The sequence below is a fragment of the Sander lucioperca genome, chromosome 14, assembly GCF_008315115.2.
Source record: "Sander lucioperca isolate FBNREF2018 chromosome 14, SLUC_FBN_1.2, whole genome shotgun sequence".
In the NCBI taxonomy this organism is placed as follows: Eukaryota; Metazoa; Chordata; class Actinopteri; order Perciformes; family Percidae; genus Sander; species Sander lucioperca.
The window spans coordinates 6,907,876-6,927,821 of record NC_050186.1 but is presented as its reverse complement, the minus strand read 5'-3'; the positions used below and the strand labels follow the sequence as shown (position 1 = coordinate 6,927,821).

General features: G+C 41.2%; 1 protein-coding gene across 1 annotated transcript in view; it reads left to right on the top strand.

Annotated features, from left to right (window-relative positions):
- The window catches only part of ror2 (receptor tyrosine kinase-like orphan receptor 2), a 64,260-nt gene that overhangs the window by 18,672 nt on the left and 25,642 nt on the right, over nucleotides 1-19,946 (top strand). The window contains exons 2-4 of the mRNA XM_031282245.2: nucleotides 9,609-9,680; nucleotides 18,127-18,414; nucleotides 19,742-19,772. Coding sequence (XP_031138105.1) covers nucleotides 9,609-9,680; nucleotides 18,127-18,414; nucleotides 19,742-19,772 — 391 coding nt within the window. The remainder of the gene's footprint in view (nucleotides 1-9,608; nucleotides 9,681-18,126; nucleotides 18,415-19,741; nucleotides 19,773-19,946) is intronic.

The following is a 19,946-nucleotide window of genomic DNA, read 5'->3' as shown; positions in this document are numbered from 1 at the left end:
AATCTATTGTGCAGCCCTGATAGCAACAAAGAGACAGATAGTTTTCTCAGGAGTTGGTGGAGACCAAACCAGAGCTAAAAGGAGAGTGAATATTGGACTTTGACTTCTAATGAATGTTAATGTTGCTCTGTGTCTGATGTCTGGATGAGTCAGGAGGCGTTTCCTTGCTGGAGTTGAGCCATAACAACTTTATGTGAATATGATGGTGGCCATGTATCAGTGAGCTTGTTTTGATGTTTTCCTGCCTTCTTTTGGCCAAGCTTTACATTTTTGATTGAAAGCAAGACAAAATTGAACATCTGTCCCAAATATGTTTATAAGCAGATGAATGAAATATATAATGTCTATGAGATTTATTAACACTTAGTACTGTATAAGTTATAGTAAACGAGTATCAAAACGAATGTATGAATTCATACTCAGAGTAGCAGCACATTTTTTGAAGTTTTAATTTGATTTGACTGTTTGGTGTTGGAGCCACGTGACTAAGTGAGGTGGTATGGTATGCAGCTTTAGAGCAGTTTGGCTTGTTTTCCCCCCGAGGGGCTTCCATCAGATACACTGACCCCTATAGCTTTTATGGGGGGGGGGTCATAATTTCAGGGCATCGTCTGTGTCTTCTTTCACAGTCGAGCTGAGCTGTGTGTTGGTCACAAATACCAGAAACACATTCCAAAACGTTACATTCGGACTTTCCAAATTTAGAGCTGTATCAATTCCAGATGTTGCTGTACATTAACTGTCTCAGAAATAATTGCGATTAACAATAAAAAAAACAATTGTTTCTTTCAGTCGAATTTAAAAATATTTATTTATGTATTATTTTTTTAAACAAATGAAAGTTTTGAGTGAATCCCAGGATACATCTTTTGGTTATATATCACTGTCATGTGACCCAGATAATATAATAACACATATATTATATAATATAATATAATACACAGCCTATGAAGTAAACCACGCCTCTTTATATCATAAAACATTTCTTCTAACTGTACCCCCCCCCGCCCCCTTGTCATATTTGTTGCTATGAACTATATATATATATATATATAGCCTATATAGCCTATAGGCTCAAGTGCCAAAAACTAACAATTGAAATAACAATAATAATATATAATCCGACAAATTATCACTTATATAATTACAATTTGTCATATCTAAACAAAATCAATAATTACCAGTCATACTCCTTAAGACCTTAGCTCATGTTAGCAATTCATTGCTGTTAAACAAAGAAACCACGATTATGTAAAAATACATTGACAATTGGACAATTATGTAATAATTGTTACAGGCCTATCCACCCCAGTCCTACCTGGCAGAGAGTACTAACCCTGATAGCTCAGTTCACCAACATTTAGTTTCTTCACACGCATACAAATATAGATACATTATATAATTTGCAAGGGAATATGAAGGACACTTGCCTAAAACCCCTCCATGGGCTTGAAAAGTGTTCTCCAGGTAGCATATTACAGGAAATAATCAACGAAAGTCAGCAGAAATATACACAATTTCTATGTATCAATCAATAATTTTACACACACATCACGTTACACAGGTTCATAATACATGCTTGTGGTGGTGAGTAACAGTCATTAAGTTCATGGAAGGCTAGTTCCCCACTTCTGTCTCTGCTGGTCCTACGTCAGCCGTTCCTGTTTGAACCAGGAACACAGTGCTCAGCCCACACTGCTCACTTATCTCATCATCAGCAGTTGTGCTTCAGCCACTGACTCTGTCAGGGAAGAGTGAAAAGATTGAGTACATCTTTTAAAGATTTGGTTTCTTAGCAACAACATTAGTACAACAATCACACGAGCAGTGATTGACACGCAGTTAGACACCCCCCCTGGCCCTGATTGGTGCATCTGAACAGTTAGACACCCCCTCCCCGCCCTGATTGGTGCATCTGAACATGGATTTTTGCAAATCAATTTATATAGCAATTTTAAAATCAGACTGTCAGAAAAAAATAATGTGATTTAAAATACAGCATAAAGGGGGTGCAGCCCTTTACACAAAGGCTAATGTATAAAGGTGAGTTTTTAAAAGACGCTTAAAACAGTCCAGAGATTGAGCAGACCTGACCGACTGAGGGAGAAGATTCCAGAGGGTTGGAGCTAAAATGGAAAAGGCACAATCACCTTTGGTGTAGTAGTTTGAACGAGGAATGGATAAAAGATGAAGGTCAGAGGATGTGAGTGGGCATGTGGTGGAGGGTTTTGTGAAACAGCCTGTGATGATGTTGCCTGAATGTATATTATGGTCGTTATATGTGAGAAAGCCTCTCTGTGAATAGTGTAAGAAGTAAGAAGTTAAAACATGGCGTCTGGTGTGGTGTGATAGAGCTCTCAGATCTGCCGGTATGAGCTGTGCTCAGTTTGGTCAGGTGTATGATATGATATGAGGAAAATAATGCGATGTGTGATAACGTTGTTGAATATCGCGATAACGATATTACTTGCGAAAAATAAACAGATATTAAAGTATTCCCAGTTCTGCTGCTTTCAGTATTTTGAAAGGAAATCATTTCCAACATTCTTTTATTGAACAAATTGACCATTGAATTGAATAAAAAGCACCACTAAATAAAGAATAGCAGTTACATTTCCAAGTGCAGTTTTCTACTAATATTTTCACTCAACTCTGAGTGTCTTTGGCGATGTGTCGCAGCCTTTCGCGATGCGTTTATTGCACCAGTTGATATCATGATGATGATAAAAAAACGATATATTGTGCAGCCCTAATATAAACTCCCCTTTTTATTGTATCTGCTCTTATAAAAGATATTTCCTGAATGTAGCGGAGTCTGAAGAGAACAGACAAAAACAAAAAATCTGTGACTGGAAAATCAACAAATACCATCAGTAGGCTATAAGTGATTATGGTCTGTTACTGCATCCATGCAGCATCACCCAGGTCCGCATCACGATGCATCAATGCAATTATTCCTTTCAATCCCCCTAATTCCTAGGGGAAATTACATCCTGTAATTAAAACACATAGATCCAAACCGAACCGTATTAAAAAGAACCAAAAATGACTGTTTTGAGAACAATGTAGGGATGTCCATATGTAATGATCCCGTTAATATAAACCTTAAAACAGCAGTGTGGTTCTTTCTTTCTAAGAAAGCACTTATCAGTGTAACTGAGGAGGCCCTGAATAACTCCCATGACAGAAAACTGAGAGGCTGACGGCTGAGAGGGACAGAGGAGGCACAGTGCGCTCTGAATTGGATATCTATTAGAGGGAGGTTGACCAGGACTTGACTTGTTTGGACTGGGGAGATAATGTGCCCCCGCGCCCCCCCCCCGCGCCCCGCCAACTACACTGAGACCATAGCAATATATACGTAGTCTGAGCGGCATCAGGTCAAGTGCCAGATTAACAGATAGAATGCAGTTGGTTGTGTCGATACTTTTAGAGCACTTTACACTGAATGAAGACAGCCTTTCACACAACACAAGCTAGTGTTGTGGAGGCTTATTAATTATAAGAGCCATGTAAAAGTTTATAATGCTGAGCATTTAAAGCAAATTAAATTTGGCAGTCTCAAAGTGTGGCCACTTTAATGTGGTTAAATGTGAAAATGCAGCTTTTTATCGAAGTGTTGGCCTCCTTTCAACAATTTTTTTCAATCCACTGCATGCATTTACTTTTCCCTGCGCTGTGTGGCTGTGTTGTATCCCCACCTCTGTCAGACGCTGATGAATTTTCTGGTCCACCTTTTGGTTTGTATATATATATATATATATATATACAATCTGACATTACACACACAGTGACAGTTTAGGGAGCAGCAGCGCAGGCCCAAACTAGAACGCGCAAGGCCGACAGCCGCGGTAGTTCTGCTTTTTCACTTTCTAATATTCTTTTATTTTTTTTACAATTCAGATATATTTTCAAATTTAGAATATTTATTGACATCCCTAGAAGGGTCCAATATCACTTCTTCACATTCTAAGTCCAGTTTGTTAGGTGGTAGGGTGAGGTGCTCTTCGTACACATCGTCACCTCGTGACCATTGTCATAAAAGCTTTTCAACGATTCAGTTGCTCAGCAGGATGTGCTTCATTCACCATACTTAACCACGGACTCCATACAGCTATATTGATTTCAAAAGACACAATGGCTGCTTGCAGCTTTATATCACTTCATTAAGCACTCACATTCTTGGAGAGAAGAACAGCAGTGGTTGGGTTTTCAGTAATGTTTTCCTCCTTTGACACTCTGTGGTTATTTGCTTCCATGCACTGGGGTTTAACTCAACCAGCAACATCATGTCAGCCTCTAAAGTAGCTCTGCCTTCTAAAAATGTTTGTATAACTCCGGTCTGCTCTCTGCAAGCTGTTAAATCAACCTTCGCCTAAAACTCAGGGAAAGGTTGGAAATGAGAGCAGCAAATGTAGAGGGGTGGAGGATGGGGAGAACATAGACAAAGGTTAACACACACACAAACACGCACACACACACACACACACACACACACACACACACACACACACACACACACACACACACACACACACACACACACACAGCAGTTTGAACAAGAGAGGGAAGGAAAGTGTTGAGGTGTGCCAGAGGGCCCTCTATCCAAACCCCAGTAGATGGAGCCGTGGCCTGGCCTCTCAGCTCTCAAAGGGCCCTTTCATGGCCAAGGCAGCAGGCTGTTGGAATGCAGCAGCTAGCAGTCTTATTCAGCCTTGGATGGAAAAGCATCCTTTTGCCCCAGTCCCTCATTTTCCAAAGCTGTGGATATGTATAATCAATCACAGCCACTGTCTAAAGTGATGCCTGTAACCAGGCTTTAGGAAACTCGGCTCACTTCTTCTCTCTGTTGGTTTACTGACAAAACATTAGTTTATTATATGACAAAATACTACTTTACTATGTAACAGGGTGCATGGTATATAGTTGGGCTCAATGTCATGGGCATGTCACAGTAGTCTGTGTTTCCGGTGTTACACAATGGTCGGGCATACACCCAATACATTACTTACCCACCGCCGTTTTGTTTTTATACAAATAAAACCCATTTAGTTCACTTTTGCTTATCATCGCCCCCATTCATTAAATAACAAAACTCTAACTTCTAAACTACTAAGCCTGCTGTCAAGGCTTAGTCGGACGACAGATGCCCAAATAAAGTGTCTGCTTCGGACAGCAGCAGAGTGGCTGCACTGTAACTGAGGTTCTGCAAAGGCCTGTAAGGTATTGAAGTACACAAGAGCACACAGATCCTTGTGACTGGCATTACGTAGACTCCACGAGAAACCCTGTGGATGAGTTAACAAGAGGCACAACTTGATGGACACAAGGGGCCATCATTTCTCTTCCAGGGACCACACGGGACGGCCAGACACTCACCGGACCTCGGAGCCACAAGCACAGAGTAGCAGGACTACCGGCAAGACGATGGCCGAGGATTTGGTGGCAAAGCGAAAAGAAAAAGCACCTATTTGGCAATATTTCAAATTTAATCCCAACGCTAATAGAGAACCAAACCCTTCAAACTACTTGTCCATAACAATATCCCCTTTATTACACATATTTGTTGAATATTCCATTCTGATTGGTCAATCATGGCATTCTACGCTCTGTTAAATCTGTAAAACAGACCGTTGCCATGGATAGAGTTCTGATCACAACGGTCTTGGGCCGGCGCTAAGCTCGGGACCCAGAGATGGTGGCTCTCAATAGTCTCAGGAAGGAACTTGTTTTGGTGGAACATTTGCAACCCGCTAAAGAAAACACCACATACTATATTAAATCACACAATACAGTAACGTGACCTATTTAAATGAGCTGATACATGGTTAAACCTCATTATCTCTTACCAGTGTATCTCTGTGTGTACTTCGTCCACAGCAATCCCACCAATCAGTCCCAAAACCTCCCAGTTAGAGAGGAAATGACCTAAACATATTCTTTATAAATCTTTACAATCATTCCCTGAAAGAACCAAGCAGGCCTGACTTTTTACACCATCCACATTTTCTTCAAAACCATTTTCAGCGTGGAGCTTGCTAGCTGGGAGGTTCTGGTTGTTGTTTCCGGTAGCAAACAGAGTTTAAGAACAGCAACACAAAGAGAGCGGAAGGCGAGGGGGCATTCGGTGGAAATGAACTGTCGTTGATCCAGACTACCTAACTCTAAAAAAAACTCTACTCTGAATTAGCATCCCTAATTGCAGAGTAGCATTTTCTTTGATATTGGAGGGTCTTAATAACAACAGCTCTGGTCATGAAGATGCATCTGAGGTTACTGATGATGAGGAATGACTTTGTTGTGCCATTCATGGATCAGATCATTTTAAAGCAGAACTGGACCATGAGAATGAAGAAGCTAGCTCAGACAACATGAGCTCTGAATGACAGTCAAGATACTCCTATTGCTGCTATGAACGTGAAAGTAGATTACTGGCCAAATTTCCAAAATGGGAAACCAGAAGATCCCACAAGCACCGCACCTTCCTGGAAAAACTTTGAACTTCTGCTGTAGAAGCCACGGCTGGGGAAAAGAAAAGCTTTGCCACCACTTCCAAGTCTAAAGGCTGATGGATGCTCTAAAAGGTATTGGTTTGTCCAAACACAGATGCTTAGGCTGAAGAGATGCCACATCTGTCAGCTGAGCTGAGACAGAACAGGAACAGACTTGCAATGAAGAGACATACACTGTATACAGTAGATGTACTGTGCAATTTTATATCTTTATCCCGTATGGAATTTGTTTTTTAATATTTGTGTTACAGGGAAACTCCATAGATTGTACACATACAGCCCAGTTTAGTAATCAGTATGGTTGTCGGTATGGTACCTATTGGGCTGCTGTTTGATACTACTTTATTGAATCTAAAATTTCAAATCTCGTTGAATTTGGCTCTCAAAATTTGAAGCAAAAGATGAAGAAGAATTAAAACTAGCAGCGTCTAAAAATGAGCAACCTGCTCACCCGAATGTTTGGTTGCTACTAAACAAATAGCAACAAGAGACTAAAAATCTGGGGAGATCTTCTTTAGCTTCGTAGCCTAGCAAATCTCAGTATTTGATTAATCTGGAACCAGATCCAAAGCAGAACAGGCTATTGGCTGGTCTCTGTTGAACCCCCACCTTTATAGAAAAGCCATACTGAATCACCCAATCAATCAAACAGACAGTTTGCCTGCAGACTTTATTGAGACTGTTTAGCTGTTCTCGCTGTTATTCCATGTTCTTTCAAGAACAGATCACTCTTTGTTGTTTCCATTAAGTTTTGAGGTTGTTTTTTTACTTCTGCCATAAATCTGTAACAGATGGGAGCAGTCGGCTGAGAATGACCCAGGGACAGATCAAACAAAGACGAGGGTTCTGTTTTGATGCCTCATCCTTGGAATCAGAACTGTTACGATGTTTAGAAGACATTGCAAACATGTCTAGTTAGGACTGGTCAAACCTACTTGCTAAATATCTCCCAGGACTATGCTTGACATGTCTTGGGTGATACAAATCCAACATCTGCATCTGATGCAGAAATATTTAGTGAAATAATCCATCCTTCTTATACTAAAGGAGACCTGTCTCCATATCTGCCTACATCTATGGCTGGATTAAACTCCAATCTCTCCAAGGGAAGTGTGGCTCCTGAAAGGAATGCTGTATGGTTTTGTTCGCTGAAGTCCTCAGCACCACCAATTTCCTCCACCACCCACATCTGTCAAGCACATGGTCTGTATCACAGGGACGGCAGGAGCCAATGCCAAGTCAAGTCGAGTTAATAACCGAGCTATACGTTGTGTCTGCTCGCATGCGCCTGATCCTGATTAGCTTGCAGAGAGAGCCAGGCCCAATCAAACAGAGCAGCCAGAGTATCCATTACACATGCTGCTCATAAAAACATATGTGTTGTGTAAATCAGAGCAAAAACTCAGTTTGCCTCACAGCCGAACTGAGAGAAGTGGAAGAGAACACTAAAAACGACTAGATACGTTATATATTTTATTGAGTTGTGTACTTACATAATTCCAAATGTTTCCAACAGTGTTCAAACCCAGAGATATCTGTCTTTTTATTAAATTTAACAGTCTGCTACATTTAGTCGCCTGTCAATGGCGTCATATCCCCTTTGTGTCGGTCAGACTCTATCCTAGATTGACCTTTTATCCAGTTTAAAGCCACATTTTTAAGAGACCCTTTTTAGATATGAAGGATTTTAGTTATTGGACGTCTGGATGAGATTTTTTAACAATAAACTGTTTTACTCAGTGTTTACCTTTTTGGATAATTTGGCTTCCGATGAAAACCTCCTGAGCGATGAACACTGAAGAAGTCTGACTTGGACTTATGTTATAACCATACAGACCTCTACACACATCAGACCATTTTGCTTTCTTATGAAGGAGAGGTCTGGTTACCAGGGCTCGAGCTTTTCCAACTTTCTTTTTATCAAAAGTAGCGTCTCATGTTTTATCCTTGAAACACATGGCAGTGTAAACGCTGTTTTGTAACATTAATTACTAAAAAATGTGACCATTTACAATACATTAGAACTATTGCTAAAATAGCGTCGTCCCAATCACCAAATCATTTTCTTTATTTTTTATTTTTATCATCAATAATAGTAACTTAGGGCTGCTCGATTATTTTGGTCAATATTAAAGTCACGATTATTAAACACGATCGCTCATTGTCTTTTGGAAAGATGTTGCAATTATTGAACTTAAAAACAGTGAAACTGTTAAACAAATCAACAGTGAAAACACATTGAACTGTGAAATTTCCCTTCATACTTTTTTTTACTAAAATAAGAGTTTACTTGCAAAACGTAATGTGCAAAATTACAGTTTTTCTCGAATACATTGTTTGTAGTGATTATTAGGAGTCCAAATTGCGATCAAAATTTGGTTAATTGCACAGCCCTATAGTAACTACCTGATGAGTCCAGAAACTTTAGCTGCGTTTCTCTAGAACCTAGAGACCTTCTGAGGAACTCGTTGCATTTCGACTGCAGGGACCACGGTCTCAATGAAGTTCTGGGGACAAGGGGGAAAGTACAGGAATCTTCAGTATGGGGTTTGCAGGGATGACCGTCGCCGACCGCTTTATTCATAAAACAAGGAAGTACTCTCATAGTGATGTATGTGGAAACACACAACAATGGGCTGAAGGAACCTTCTAGCTCCCTCAAAATAGTTCTGTGGACTTAAAAGACCCCAGTACCTTCAGTCAAACTGGGCTTTTGGGTCTATACTGGTGCCTTTAAAGATGATGTTTTCTGTCACTTGTTCACTCTGTCCAGATGGGTTAGACATATGTAGATAGATGTACTACATATATATTACATATATTCTGATCAATTGCCAAGAACATTTATGCTCCCAAGAAGATGAACTCTTAATATTAATGGCCCAATGACCTTTTCAAGCACCACCCTGAGGACAGACTTCTAATTTGTAGCTTCACTGCGGCCAAGCCTAAATGTTCCTTATGCAGTTCCTTTTGTCCTTTTGTATTTGTCATAATAAACTTTGCAGCCTCTAGGGATCTCCACCACCAAGTTTGACTTGTTTTATTTGGGCTCTAGTTTTAACTCTTGCATTCTCTCTATATGTGATTCTGCAGCCGATCCAGGTCTGTCAGTGGATACAGATGGTCTGGCTGAAGCTCAGAGTGGAGCTGCACCCACAGCTGAAGGTAAGGGAAACATTTCTCGGTTTGTTGGTTATTGAAACGCTCTGTATCGCCCCCTTGAGGATTGGTTTTAGGGATGAATGGGGGCCGGGTACTGAGGAAAAGGGGGTCAGGGGGGTGGGGGGTGGGATGAAGGGCTAGGGGAGTGCGAGGGGATTAATGGAGGGTCAAATGGGGTAATTAAGGATCTGCCTGGAGGCATCAAGGAACCCAGGGAGTGAGACTAAGGGTGGGGGCACGTCTTGATGAGCTTTGGCTTCATCGTGCACATGATGAACCTTTTGCCTGGAGGGCATGTTGAGTATGTTCACCAGGGTCGCACAATTTGTAGTGCCGGACGTTGACATTTGCGTTGCACTTGCACGGACCATGTTTGGAGCCTTACCGATCGTCCCCACCACTAAATAGCGTGTAAAATTTTCTGCTAATTACATATAGGTTGCTGTTAGAGCTGTAACCATTCCAAATGTTGCTGTACAATTAATTGTCTCAGAAATAATTGCTTTTAACAATATAATTGTCTCTTTCAGTCAAATTAAAAAAACTTTTGAAAACAAATTAAAGTTGTGAATAAATCCTAGAATAAATAATTTGGGTATGTCTCTGTTACCCAGATAATGTAATAACAAATACACAGCCTATGACGTAAACCACGTCTCTTTGTTACCATAAAACAAAGTATTTTTTCTTAAATGAACATAAAACTGACAATAACCATTAACAGTCATACCCCTTAGGATGTTAGCAATTAATTGCAGTTAAACAACGAAACGGCGATTATGTAAAAGCATTGCAATTAGACAATGATGTAATAATTGTTACAGGCTTATTTGCTGTACTGTAGGTGTCAATATACAGTACATAGGGACTTTTTAGCCATGGTGGCTGCTGCTCAGGTTAGCCAGAGGTTAAAACACTGATGCTCTTCATTTGTGTTGAACCTGGCGTTTAATGTTTGACACAGTGTTATCAAGCTGTTAAAGGTGTAATCTTAAGACACCTCATTAATTACACTTTGTTTAAGTTGTGATGTGCAGATCGTATGCCCTATTGTTGCCAATGTAAATCATACAAAGTGTCTGTGAGTTGTCAGACATGTTTACAGCGCCGGCTGCTGTCTAGTTTCTGCTGCTAATCTGAATAAATGATGTTATTCCATTAACTGTACAAATTGTTAATGTTATTTTGCCAGTAAGGGTGGCAAATTCCCCTATATGTTTATCATAGCCCAATAGCACAAATCATGCCTCATAGGGCTGTACACACACAAACTTATAGAAGAAAGATAAACTACATACAAAGCATTACAAACTGGATATTTGACACACACAATACATACAATAAAAACAGTGATGAGCAGCATTAACAGCATTTTGTAAAATATACAAAAACGTACAGAAGTGACACAACACATATACAAAAACATACATATAAAAAAGTATGTATGACATACAGTACATATACTGTACATGACCATGCACACAGACTGAGTAAACATGGATAACTGTTGTTTAGTATTTAGGACAGACTAAATAAACGTGAAGGTGAAGACTGTAGCAAAAAATATGTTTTTAGTTCTGATTTAGGGGGTCTACAATGTGCCCCCCAGCCCAACCAAACTGTTGACATGGCCACCCTGGACAGGTCGTCAGGCTGTAACAGGACTGAGGCCACGTTCAGACTGGCTCCGTCAGCCGTTACATGATCCGGCACAAACGCAGGTCTTTCCATTCATTTTGAATGGGGTTAGTGCATTTAGGCTGCGGTGGATGTAGGCAAAAAAAACGCAGCGGGCCTGCAGCAAAACGTTGAGACCGACTCTGCTTTTGGAAAAACGCAACACCACGTCACACTGCGGCGGCCGGATTACATATTTTGGTCTGAATGAGCTCTGACACATAGAGACAGGCAACCGTACACACTCACAGTCCCAGTCAATTTTCATACTAACTTTCCTCAGTCAGTCTTTCCTCCAGAAGCAAAGTGTTAGTGAATTCATGGCAAGAACCAGGCCTATCAGCTGCATTAAAGAGTTCATTAATGGTTTGAAACAGGTTTGTTAATGTTTATGCCTTCTGGTTAAGCCCTGTCCTCTCAGCTTAGCTCTGTCATGCAGCATGGTGGGTGTTCAGCGTGGCCCTCTGGCCTACAAGCATCAATCATGTTAGAATTTAAGGGGAGGCTTGAATCCTGCTGCAGCAGGGTCTGTTTAATACCAGGGTGGGGAAATGGAATGGTACAATGTGAGGACTGTTTGCATTGACCGTCACTTCTCCAGGGACTAAAGTGAGCACTAAGCAGTAATAGTTTTCATGAACATTTGGGAATCATTCTTCAGAACGGAAAGAAAAATCTGCAGAGCTTTCTATGCAATTCTTCTTCTTTTTTTGTTAAAAATATTATTTTAGGTGTCGTTTTAAAGTACAGCATTCATATATGTTCAAGATTCAAGATTCCTTTATTGTTACATCTCAATTATACAAGTATAAGAAAGTATTTTATAAGAGTGAAATACTTTGCTTTTGGCTCCTTGACATTGCAGCAATAAAAATACAATCAAATGCAATTCAATAATATACAATAATGTAAATAATGTGCATATAGTGTGTGCAAATAAAGTGCGTAAGGTGCTCTGTATTTGTGCAAATGTGCACATTTAGATATGTGTATTAGAGCTGTCAATCTTCCTGTATAATACCATTCAAATTTCATTTGTTATTTTTATTTTTCAAATATTTAATGCTCAAATGCAGCCTGTTAATAATATGTCTTAACACTACTCTTATGCATTGTCAATGCCATTATCAGCATGTGGTTGTTGTTACACGTTCTGTCCACTAGAGGGACTTTTAACATCAGCCTGGCCTTGAAGGGGACCTACGTCATGGTGCATTCCATTTCTGGCACGCCGCTCTCTCTTTACATTATATTCCACCACGAGCACACAGCGACAAACACAAATCAGCAGAGAACTCTGGAATGAAATATTATCTAACAAGTGTAGTGAAGCGGCTCTGTTGTAAAGGCTAACGTTGCTCGGTTAGCACGATTATATGTTAGAAAGCACAGCCGAAATGATTTGTCATAAAGTAAAGTAACAATAGTGTTAGCCACGATGCTAACGGCATTGATAACTAAGCCAAACGGTGCTGCCACTACTATTTTAGTGATTTATAAGCAACCTGTTTCTTGCAGATTGTCATGTTACTGAGAATACAGCTGTTAGAAGGTAATTTAGAAGTTGAAGCTAACTCTGACAGCTGTAGGACAGCTAACATTAACTTTAGCTGTCTCCATGAAGCTCCCAGCTAAGCTAACTCTGACAGCTGTAGGACAGCTAACATTAACTTTAGCTGTCTCCATGAAGCTCCCAGCTAAGCTAACTCTGACAGCTGTAGGGCAGCTAACATTAACTTAAACTGTCTCCATGAAGCTCCCAGCTAAGCTAACTCTGACAGCTGTAGGGCAGCTAACATTAACTTTAGCTGTCTCCATGAAGCTCCCAGCTAAGCTCCTATAACTCGCGACGCAGTTAGGAAACCAGACCGAGCTAACTATTGATAACATAAGCATTTTGGCTCGGTGGATGTCAATTTTAAAGTCATGTTAAAACTATTTCCCGTCCTTCTTCCAATTTCCAGCCGCAGCCTGTCACTCCCCCTATACTAACGTGACTCGGTACGTAACGTTAGCTCCGTGATGTTAAGACCTCACAATGACTTGTGTTTCTCACTCCCGCTAACTTCATAAAATGAAAAATTAATTCTTCATCAGATGTGACATGACAAAGGCATTTTGTTTTCACATGCAGGTAGGCCAAGGAGAGAAGAGGGAGATTAGCTAACGTTAGCCAACATATTTATAAAAAAATAACATTTGAATAGTAATTTCGGCATTCGAATAGTATTGATTTTTTTACTATTACTTTACGGAATTCGTTTCAACAGCCCTAATGTGTATGCTGTTTGCATGTTTTTGTGTGTTTGTGCTGTTATGTGCAGCTACATCTGTGTGTGAGTGTGTGAGAGTCACAGACAGACGTCGTCAGCGTTCATTGTTCATAAGCCTGGTTGCCTGATGAAAAATCCTGTCCCGGAGCCTGCTGGTCCCGTACCATGCAGTGATGCATCCAGTCAGGATGCTCTCATTCTGCCTCTGTGGAGAGCCCACAGCATCTTGGGCCCCCGGCCGAGCTTTTTAAGACGTCTGAGGTGAAAGAGGCGTTGCTGTGCCTTTTGACTTGGCCCTTGCCTTCAGTAGGTACCAACAAAGTATTGAGGTTCATACCCCAATTAGCCCCAATTGTTAAACTGAAGTATGACATCAGTAAGCAGAACAATTTTCAAGGCAAACAGATGTAAAATGAGAATTTTATTTATCCTGAGGGAAATTGCTGTGCCACAATTGCAATACAAAGTGGGAAGAGTGCAAATATAAAAGTCTAAGATAACAGATCCAAAATATATATGTACACTATATTTAATGCCAAAATCAGGTTATGGATCATGAAATAAAAACGGGTTAAATGATAAGTATTAGTCTTGTCTATCAAATCTGAAGTATAGGTGAGTGTAAGAGTGCATGGGCTTAACATAATGAGGGCAGATTTGCGACGGTTCCGCGTGAATTCCCTGCTACTTGAAAACAAAGAAGATGGCTGCTGCTGCTGGAGAACAGCGGTCTTTGGAGTCGGCTTTGGCCGCGACTCTGGAAGACTTGGAGTTCAGCTTTTCTTTGAGAAAAGAACAAAGAACAACACTGAAGTCATTCTTAAAAAAGGAAGATGTATTCAGAGTTTAAAGTTTAATCTATCAACTAGCGTTGCTCTGATTGGCTATGAGTGCAGAGGGAATTTGAAAGACAACCGTTTATCCCGCCCCTCGGATTGAGCCCTGCCAATAGTGAGTTCCCAGACCCAACATCTGGATGTGGGTCTGGCTTGTCAGGCTAGATGTCTGAATCTCCCAGTGGGTTATTTAAAAGTGGGCCCAGCGTGCATGCAGCATGCTGCCTGTACCTCTGCAGGATTGCATTACATTCTGTCAGAGAATGGTAATTGATAATAGGTTTGGAAGTGTTGATAATACAGCCATAATTGGGCAACAAATATGGATTGCTGTCATGACAAATACAGGCATAAGATTCTAAACTGGACTGGCTTCATTTTTCACCTGGTTGAAGATCTTTTTGCCATTGTCTTGCAGTGTTTTGCAGCAGTGTTCAGTGTGCTTCAGATTTTAACAAGTTAGCGAACTGCAGAGTCGCCCTTTCTGCTCTCTGTCTGCTCAGCTGCTAGACGGGCTGCACTCGGCATTGTCGGCAAACTATTTTATTTATATTTTACTTCATTGACAAAAGAGCTTTCTGAACTGTCTGTGGAATGGATCAACGGAGATGAGAGAAACCATTGTGGCTCTAAATGACAGCAAAACTCAGTAAAGACTCTCACATTGAGCTGAAATGGAAACACTGTGCTGCAATCTTTTTATACAGTCTATGGCTACAACATGTTGTAAGGTTTAAGCCGATGTTTTTTCGGGGGTAACTCCATTCACTTTACCCACAGTACTGACAATAGATAAAGCCACCGTGTCTTGAGAAGTTCTAGCTTGTTGTTTTATTGTTCACTTTTAACTCACTTTACATCATCTTTGATAATTCTTTTTCCTCTTGCTTTTCCTCACAGCGGCACTCATACGCTACTCTCCGTACCGCTCGCTTTCACGGGCACTGACGTCACTCACGTAAGGCCCCCTGCCATTCTTGCTCTAACTTACGCTACTCTCGTAAGGGGGTTGCGGTATACCGCGATATCGCGGGAATTTCTTGAAAAAATCCATACCGTCCCAGCCCTATGTCTGGACTTATCTAACTCTGGGGGATACGGTGAATAAGCTAAAGTCCCAATAAGTCAGGGTGTTCCTTTAATACTTAGACCCTTGGTTTATATGTTTTTGTGGTCATATTATCATGACATATCCTGAATGCAAAGCAACATTTTTCTTGTCATTGAAGTTTTTATTAACTCACGTACACATAAACAGACGGTATCATCACACATGGTTAGTTCAGTCCTCAGTGCTATTCCTTTAATCACTGCTGCTAAAAAGATTCCAGCTGTTTGGGATCTGCACGTCAGCTGTTTCATCTTTCCTTTCCTGCAGTATATCTTTAAATAAAGGATGAAGACGTTATAATTAAAGAGCTGCGTGGTGGCATCCCTCATCTGTAGCCTGCTCTGTGGACAGCTCGGCTGGACACCAATCTCTGTTTTTTCCATTGCGTAAACTCCAGAGCCTGGCTGCTGCTCCCAATGCAGATGGTATTAAGAGCCAGGGGACTTCTGAGTGTGTTTATCAATGCCTCTGCACCCCAACCATTCCTTTGTATTTCCTTATACAGTAATCTGCATAACAGATCCTAGCAGAGAGTCACGAGTACCGTAACAAGACAGGGTGGAAACTTACAGTATGGCTGAGCCATGCATGGTCAATGTGCCAAATTGTTACACATCAGTGGTAGAGACTAGAATGTGAAGTCCTGGATATTAAATGTTCATCTGCAATTTTGTGTGCTCCCAGAAATATTTGTTTTCAAGTGTACATGGTTAAGCTTCCTTTGAGTCAAATAGTTATAGTATAATAATAGTATATTAGTAGGACTGTTTCCTATGGAACCAGGTGTTTGTTTTGCCGGGCAATGTTCCTTTAAATTTTTTTTTTAGTACAACTAAGGCTTGCCCCTTGGCATTTCAGGCCAATTTGGGTCCCATCAAGTCTTCCTGTGTTTAGAAGTTTTTTGGAAGCTTGTCTTATCTTTCTCTCTTTTTTTCTCTCCTCTCCTTCCCCACCTCTCCTCTCCTCTCCTGCTCCCCTGGACACTTTCCTCTCCTTTCCTCCTTTCCTCCTTTCTTCTCATCTGTCCCTAACTGAAGTCTCCTGTCTTCTTTAGTCTAAGCCTATTTGAAAGAGCAACTGCCAATGGAGAAACTCGACTGTGGTGTATCTTCATCACTCACTCACTCACTCAGCCAGTCAGGGACAGACTTGCGTGTTTATATGGCTGGCCAAATATCTCCAAACATTCCTGCGTCAGCTCGGCCGTGCTGAGATCCTATCACAACCCTTTGATCAGCACTGTTAGCTTGACTAACTAAACAGTCAGACTGAATCTGAGACCACTACATTACATTATGTTTGGTTGATCCTAGTATGTCATTCTGAAAGGTCAACACTGGAAACTACTATTTAGCTAATACTGCAGGGCTACTTTAAGTCTTTCTTTTAGCAATTTCTCAAGGTCAAGTCTTAAGTCTTTACAAGCAAGCTTCATTGAAAGTTCAGGACACAAACCCTTCCCATCATGCTCTGCAGTGCACCCAGCTGTCCAGTAGGTCCTGCCTCTATCTCAAGGGACTGAGTTAAACTCCAGTGTGTCTCAGTGATGCTGTGATTTAAACTGACTGTTTTACTTGTGTAGACCAGCGAGTGATCAGTTTGTGTGTAATTGTTCTGTGCACGTTGAGGAACGTGCACATGCTCCTGAGCCGCACGCACAGCTGTTGTGTTCACTGCTTTTGGATTACATGAATACTACACAGTGCTTTTTGGAGTTGGTTTAACCATGAATGTTGCAGAACAAATGAGCTTTCTTTCAGCTTTAGGATGATCCGATGATGACATGTCTGGTCAATTATTAGGTACATATTAAGTATTGGGGAGACAAATTTCCATTCAGTTATGCGTGACACCCCGGTCTTGGACTCGTCTTGGACTTGACAAAGGTGCATTTGACGACAGCCCTGACTGACAGTGACCACACGTGCTGAGTGTAAAAAGGTCTGCATACACAGACACACTGTGTCTGCTGTCTACATCTTTGTTTATATTGAAGTATCTCTGCGCCTGATAAACCTGCCAGTTGACCTACAATACACATCCTAATATGATACGACATGCAACGTCTGACCTATCGTGGTGACCTGAGATTAGCAGCTCCCCCTGAGCATCTCTGTGCTGGCCTGGTGTATCCGGCACCTTCTTTCTGACCTCAGCAGGGAGAAAAGGCTGTTACCCGGGTGGTTTGGATAAAGAATAAGGTTGTCATTATTCTATTTTGTTTACCAGTAAGTGTCAAGAAACCCTGTGTATGACACTCACTGGTTGACACTTGCGCTGGTCGCTGCAACGTCTGATTTTGTTTAAATGCAGCCTTAAGGAGGAGGTTGTAGCAGCAAACCGCAATCTGTTGGCATGAGCGCATCAGTAAAGTGATAGTGGGATAGCAGGTTATAATGACTGCACTGTACACCTACATGAACATGATTGGACATTGCTGAAGAATGAGCCAATGATTGTGAAACATGAATGAGACAGGGTTTCTGAAGACCGCATTTTGCCTGTTTCTCAGTTGTCATGCTTCCTTTAACCTTTAACCCATTATGTTTCAGGTTATTTCCTGGAGTTCCAGGAGCCGGTCAACAACATCACCCACTTCCAGGGCCAGACAGCCACGCTGCACTGCAAAGTGACAGGAAACCCACGACCGTCCATCCGCTGGCTGAAAAACGACGCCCCTGTGGTGCAGGAGCAGGGACGCATTACCATCCGCAAGACCGATGCGGGATCCAAGCTCCGCATCCAGGACCTGGACACAACAGACACCGGCTATTACCAGTGCGTCGCCTCCAACTCACTCAAGGTCATCTCTGCCACAGGCGTCCTGTACGTCAAACTAGGTAAGGTTCACATTTATATTTATACATTGACTGAGTTAGTATTTAGAGTTAAGTGAAACACTCCTCGTTTTTGATTAATATCTGTTTACACCAAGCGGCAACTTCCGAGTCTAAAAAGTCCAGCAGGGGGAGACTCCTTAAAGCTGCATTCTCTCTAACTTCCAGCAGGGGGAGACTCCTTAAAGCTGCATTCTCTCTAACTTCCAGCAGGGGGAGACTCCTTAAAGCTGCATTCTCTCTAACTTCCAGCAGGGGGAGACTCTATAAAGCTGCATTCTCTCTAACTTCCAGCAGGGGGAGACTCCATAAAGCTGCATTCTCTCTAACTTCCAGCAGGGGGAGACTCCATAAAGCTGCATTCTCTCTAACTTCCAGCAGGGGGAGACTCCACTGGCTCCAGAAAGAAGTCTGTTTCTATAGAAGTCTATGAGAAAAAGAGACTACTTCTCACTGGATTTATTACCTCAATAAACATTTTCATAATGAGTTTATGGTCTCAATCGCTAGTTTCAAGTCTTCTTCAACACAGCATGATGTTCATTTAGTAAATGATGGTCCCATTTATTTTAAAATAGAGGATAAAGCAGGGGATGTTTTAGGACCTGTCAATCAGGACAGAGGCTTAGCTATGCTAACCATGCTAACACTGGGGACGTTAAAATAGACCTCAACTTGTTTTGGCTGTTGTCCATGTTTTCATCTTAAACTTTGACCCTCTCACTTTGTGTTTTCACTTCAGCAAAGAACATTTTTGAAAAAAAAAAGAATTGTTCAGCGTTCTCCCAACCAAGCTAGCTAGCTGGCGCTACCGCTAGCTGGTAACTTGAGAAAAAGTCTCTGGATTTCAACCAGTCCGGTGTACCAGTGTGAATGCAGATGAATGACGGCACTACTCGGAGGTCTGTGTTTACCCCCCGGTTCAGAAGGGTTAAAAATCGGTGAACTTTTCCTCTTTAGCGTTTAGCTTAGCGCAGCGCCATTGAAACCATACATAACACTGGCTTAGCCGTGTCATCCTCCCCAGCTCCGCCCTTTTGTACAAATATAATCACTTCTGGCTTCAAAACATCTGTCCACAAACCAATGGGTGATGTCACTGATGCTACGTCCATTATTTTTACAGCCTATGGTTTCCACAAAGTCACAGCGAGATCAGTAGCTTGTTGATGTCAATAATGACGCTTAAATGTTTCTTGTACTGTAAAAACTGTAAACGCTTTAAGTAACCAAGAAGCTGTAGTGGTCTTTTGCATGCAGAGCCATCAAGATAAATATGAATTATGTGCTTGTTAACAATTTTATTTATGTTTTTATTTTGGACTAACAGGACAGATGCCCACACATGGCCCAGATGAACCGTAAGTGAACACCTTCTATACATTAGCATGTTTGTCAGAGTGTGTGTATAATAATACATGTCCTACAACAACAGAAAGGAACATTTTAAAAATAAGAGCTCTGAAGTTTGAACCACTCCCACCCTGTAAACCCAGAATGTGGCTAAACAGAGTTAGTAGTGTCTTTGTAGTGTT